Below are 4,630 nucleotides of genomic sequence, written 5' to 3'. Positions count from 1 at the left end.
CTGGAATTCACTTTGTAGACCAGGCTGGCCTCGAACTCAGAAATCTGCCTGCCTCTGCCTCCCAAGTGCTGGGATTAAAGGCGTGCACCACCACGCCCGGCTGTTGGTTTGTTTTCCAAGGCAGGGTTTTTCAGTGTAACCATCCGTGGCTGTCCTGGACTCGCTTTGTAGGTGTGCCCCACCCTGCCTGGTTTGTTTTTGTTGTTTTTGAGGAAGGTCTCACATGTATTCTAATCTGACCTCTAACTCCCTATATTGCTAAGAATGGCCTTGAATTTTAGCTCCTCCTGCCTCTCCGTTCCAAGTGCTGGGCTCACAGGTGTGCACCAGCTGGCCCAATTCATACAAGACTGGGAATTGAGCACAGGGCATGCTAGAGAATGCGGTCTCTACAAACTGAGAGACACCCCCAGTTTTCCTGATAGTTCTTTAAGCAAACACAAGCGAATAGGAAGAGATAAAGCCCACTTTCTTGTTCCGGTGTAGCTCACCCTGCTGCATGCCCTTCAGTAGTTCACACTGCCTATAGGCTGCTCCACACAAGACCACAGGCACCTGACAGCCAGTCACAAAGGACTTCTGCCACGTGCTCCCCACCCGTTATCACAGTACTGCTGAGAATAGCCCTGTTAGCTGGCCCTGCCTTGCCCAGGACAGTGCACCTGTAGGCTGAACTGACCTTCCAAAGAATTGGTGAAAGTGTTATGTGGTTCTTCCCACCCATAAAATGCTCAGAACAGCGCCACCAAGCATGGCAGGCCAGCAAGGCAGTGCCCGTGTCCGCCCTGCTTGCCAAGCTTCCTGTTGTTGAAGCAAACAGCACCAGGGATGAGGGGGCTGAGGTTCTGGCTGTACCTCTTCTTCCTTCCTGGCTTTTCCTCGCCCACCCCATCCATCCCTGTTCATAAAGATGTGAGTCGGCCTCCCTTCCAAGCCCCACTTTACCCCAAGGGCATGGGAGTTGTGGACCAGGAAAGGCTGAATTCTGGAGACTCACACAACCCAACTGCTTGACTAACTTTTCCCTGCCCAGCTGTCAGGCCTGGCCCTGTTTGCGGAGACAGTGTGGGTAACAGCTGACCAGTACCGCGTGTACCCACTGATGGGTGTCTCGGGCAAGGATGATGTCTTCGCTGGCGCCTGGATTGCCATCTTCTGTGGCTTCTCCTTCTTCGTGGTGGCCAGCTTTGGTGTAGGAGCTGCGCTCTGTCGCCGTCGGTACATGATCCTCACGGTGAGATCCCAGGACAGGGATGGTGGCACTTGTCATCAGTCGTGGGTGACAGCGGGGCTAAGAGTGTGACTCATTCATAGCCCCTCGCTTAAAGACCCCACAAATAACCACTTCATTCACCATGCCCTGGTACCATGGCTTAGCTTCAGCTGTCACTCCCATTGTACAGAGGAACCTGGGGTGCAAGGAGAAGAGGGATGTTCAGCACAGCTGCTAGGAGACTCCTAAAAGCAATATATACACATATATGTATATACACACAAATATGCACATATTCACATACATATATGCATACATATACACATATATACATATATATGCATATATACATGTATGTATATGTGTGTATGTATGTATGTAGTATGTATTTGAACTCAATTATTTGGTCTCCAAGGTCTGTGGTCCTGAGTTGTGGCAGCATTAACAACAAAAAATGTAATGACCGGGCTATCGTTTACCAAGCCTGCAACCCAAGCCAGGAACTCAACAGTTTACACAGATTTGATCATTTATGTTACATGGCCTCTCATGAAACTGCGGTGGCCTCTACACTATTCGACAGACAATTGGAACTGAGGTTCAGAGAGGTGCCAACACTTATCCGGGACCACACAGCCTAGTTACGCTTGAACCCGTCTGCTTTTGACTCTATGCCTGTTCGTGGTTAAGCTTTACTGTATTTTTTTATTGGTGTGTGACTGTGTGTGTGTGTGTGTGTGTGCGCGCGCGCGCGCGCGCGCGCGCGCGCGCACTTGCTCGTTGTCCAAGGGAACCAGAGGAGGGAGTTGAATCCCCTGAAGCTGGAGTTGCAGGTGGCTGTGATTGGGGGCGGGGGTGGGGTGCAGGCGCTGAACTCAGCTTCTCTGCAAAAGCATCATAGGGCTTTCACTAAGCCATCTCTTCTGCCACGCCCCCTTTGTCTTCTCCCCATGAAGCCCTGGCTGCCTCAGCGTCTCACCGGTTGGAATTATAAGTGTGCGCCACCACAACGCACAAGCCCATCATCCTCTTTTTGCTTTGTTTTGAGGCAGGGTCTCACCGTGCTTTAGTTGGCCTTCAGCCTGGAACTAAACTGCCAGGCTCAGGAAGCCCCCACATTTGATCCCTGACACATTCAATGAGCCTTCCGTTTGCCCAGAATCCACATGAAATCGGGATTTTAAGCCCATTTGCCAGGCAGAGAAATAAACCCAAAGCCCAAAGGAGGCCACTGCCTCTGCCAGGCGTTGGAGAGCGCGAGGGGTCCCATGCGGAACAGCTCAGTGCTTACTCTGCTGTGGTGGGACCTTTGGCTCCCAAAATTATCACTTAGTCAACAAATGTTTACTGAACAAGGAACACTGAGCGCAACTTAAAAAAAAAACCTCTTGGTCTCGGGTAGTGAAGGGAGGCTGGGGAAATGGATGAAAACCCATAGCCAGCAGATGCCAAGAAAAGCAGGTGGGGGGCAGAGAGCCCCGTGTGCGCCTGAGTGTCTCTGGTGGACCGAGCAGCAAAAGCAAAGGTCCTGTGGCCAGAAGGGGGCAGCAGTGTCTGGCGGTCAGAAAACAGCACAGGGTGAGGACCGGCAGGGGAGCAGATTAAGGAGACAACTTTATTATGTATAAGATGGTGCTATTAACGGAAGGGCTTCCTCACCACTCCCTTCCGCCTCCTTTTATCTCGTGCTGTAGATCAGGCTACTATTCTCTGTTTATCCGCCAGCTTCCACCCCAAGAGCTGAGATTCAAGCTGTGCCCCACCACGCCCAGCTGCCCTCTAGGTTCTGTCCTTTTCCCTCACCCCCAATCACATACTTCTGTCATAGTCATTTAATCAAAGCCTGAAAGTCAATCTAACTACCTTTTTGTTTGTTTGTTTGTTTGTTTGTTATTTCTTTTGAGATAGGGTCTCTCTATGTAGCCCCAGCTGTCCTGGAGCTTGCTCTATAGACCAGGCTGGCCTCTCACTGGTTGCCTCCCAGTGCTGGGACTGAAGGTGTGAACCACTACTGACCAGCCAATCTCCCACCTCACACACTAGTTTCAAAATCACTCTCTCCCTCGTTTGTTTGTTTAGTGTGCGTTCCTGCTCTGCTGGGACCTGAACCCAGACTCTTGTACGTGCTGGGGAACGCTCTCCCTCTGAGCTAAGGTTCTAACGGGCTGGGTGTAATGGTACACCTCTCATCTTATCTCTTGGTGGTGTGGGAGGGGTGCAAATTTCTGTAAATTTGAAACCTGATTGGTCTACATGTAGTGATTTCCAGGCTACCGGAGAGGTCTGCATAGTCTCAAAAAAAAAAAAAAAAGTTTTATTTTGGCCCAAGGCACCTATGCATGGTGACCTGCCTCTGCACCAAGGGCCGCCCTTGCTTTCTCTACAGTACCTGCTGCTGATGCTTATTGTCTACATCTTCGAGTGTGCCTCCTGCATCACATCCTACACCCACCGTGACTATGTGAGCGGGGAAGGGGGCAGCGGGGGCAGCAGTCACGAGGGTGGGGAGGGTGTCCCTAGAGTTACAGAGCATACACGAGGTGGCCCCCATCCCTAACCAAGCAGCTTCTGCCCTTCCTTGTCTTTCCTACTCAGATGGTTTCCAACCCATCCCTGATAACCAAGCAAATGTTGACCTACTACAGCGCAGACACAGACCAGGGCCAGGAGCTAACCCGCCTCTGGGACCGGATCATGATTGAGGTGGGTTGGACCCTGTGTACTCACTGGCAGAATGAATATTTCCAGTCTGGGGACTGGGGTAGGGTAGGAGTGCCTTTGGTCACTACAGTTTTGTAGACCACAGACCCAGAAAAGAAGTCTCCCTTTCAGGGCTGTCTGCATTGAAATACTGAAGGTGTCTCTCCTCCATTATGACAGTCACAAAACCTTTACTGCCGGCTCACACTATCCTTGAGCCTATTATTATTCTCTTTCTGCCCCCAAAACAAAGCTGTTTATGTTGCTAGGGATGGAATCCAGGATCTCATACCTTCTAGGAAGGGGCTCTACTGCTTAACTCTTCATTACCCTACTTCCCATTGCTCTGTCTCTGTCTGTCTGTCTCTCTTAACATCTGAGATAGGGTCACCTTGAGTTATTTGGGCTACCCTTCAATTCACTATGTAACCCAGGCAGTCCTTGAACTTGTGACTCTCTGTCCCAGTCTCCTGAGTAGCTAGGATTATACGGGGAGCTCCTTTATTACATTTTAAAATATTTATTTATTGAGGGTTGGGGTGATGGCTCAGTGGTTAGGTGTTTGTTCTACAAGTGAGGGGATCAGAGTTCAGATCTCCAGAAACCCAGATAAATGAGGGCTGGGGAATGTAATTTCAACCTCAGAAGGTGGAGGCAGGACACACACACACACAAACACACACACACAGAGTCCTTGGGTCTTTTTTTTTTTTTTTG

The 4,630-nt window shown here is 50.4% G+C and overlaps 1 protein-coding gene across 1 annotated transcript in view; it reads left to right on the top strand.

The window, feature by feature from the left end:
* Upk1a (uroplakin 1A) overlaps positions 1 to 4,630 on the top strand; it is a 9,657-nt gene that overhangs the window by 1,786 nt on the left and 3,241 nt on the right. The window contains exons 2-4 of the mRNA XM_029544173.1: positions 1,034 to 1,234; positions 3,600 to 3,674; positions 3,809 to 3,916. Of these exons, the coding sequence (XP_029400033.1) occupies positions 1,034 to 1,234; positions 3,600 to 3,674; positions 3,809 to 3,916 (384 nt within the window). The remainder of the gene's footprint in view (positions 1 to 1,033; positions 1,235 to 3,599; positions 3,675 to 3,808; positions 3,917 to 4,630) is intronic.

The sequence above is a fragment of the Mus pahari genome, chromosome 1 (genome assembly GCF_900095145.1).
Source record: "Mus pahari chromosome 1, PAHARI_EIJ_v1.1, whole genome shotgun sequence".
Lineage (NCBI taxonomy): Eukaryota > Metazoa > Chordata > Mammalia > Rodentia > Muridae > Mus > Mus pahari.
The sequence above is the reverse complement of the archived record's forward strand: the minus strand, read 5'-3'. Positions and strand labels throughout refer to the sequence as shown.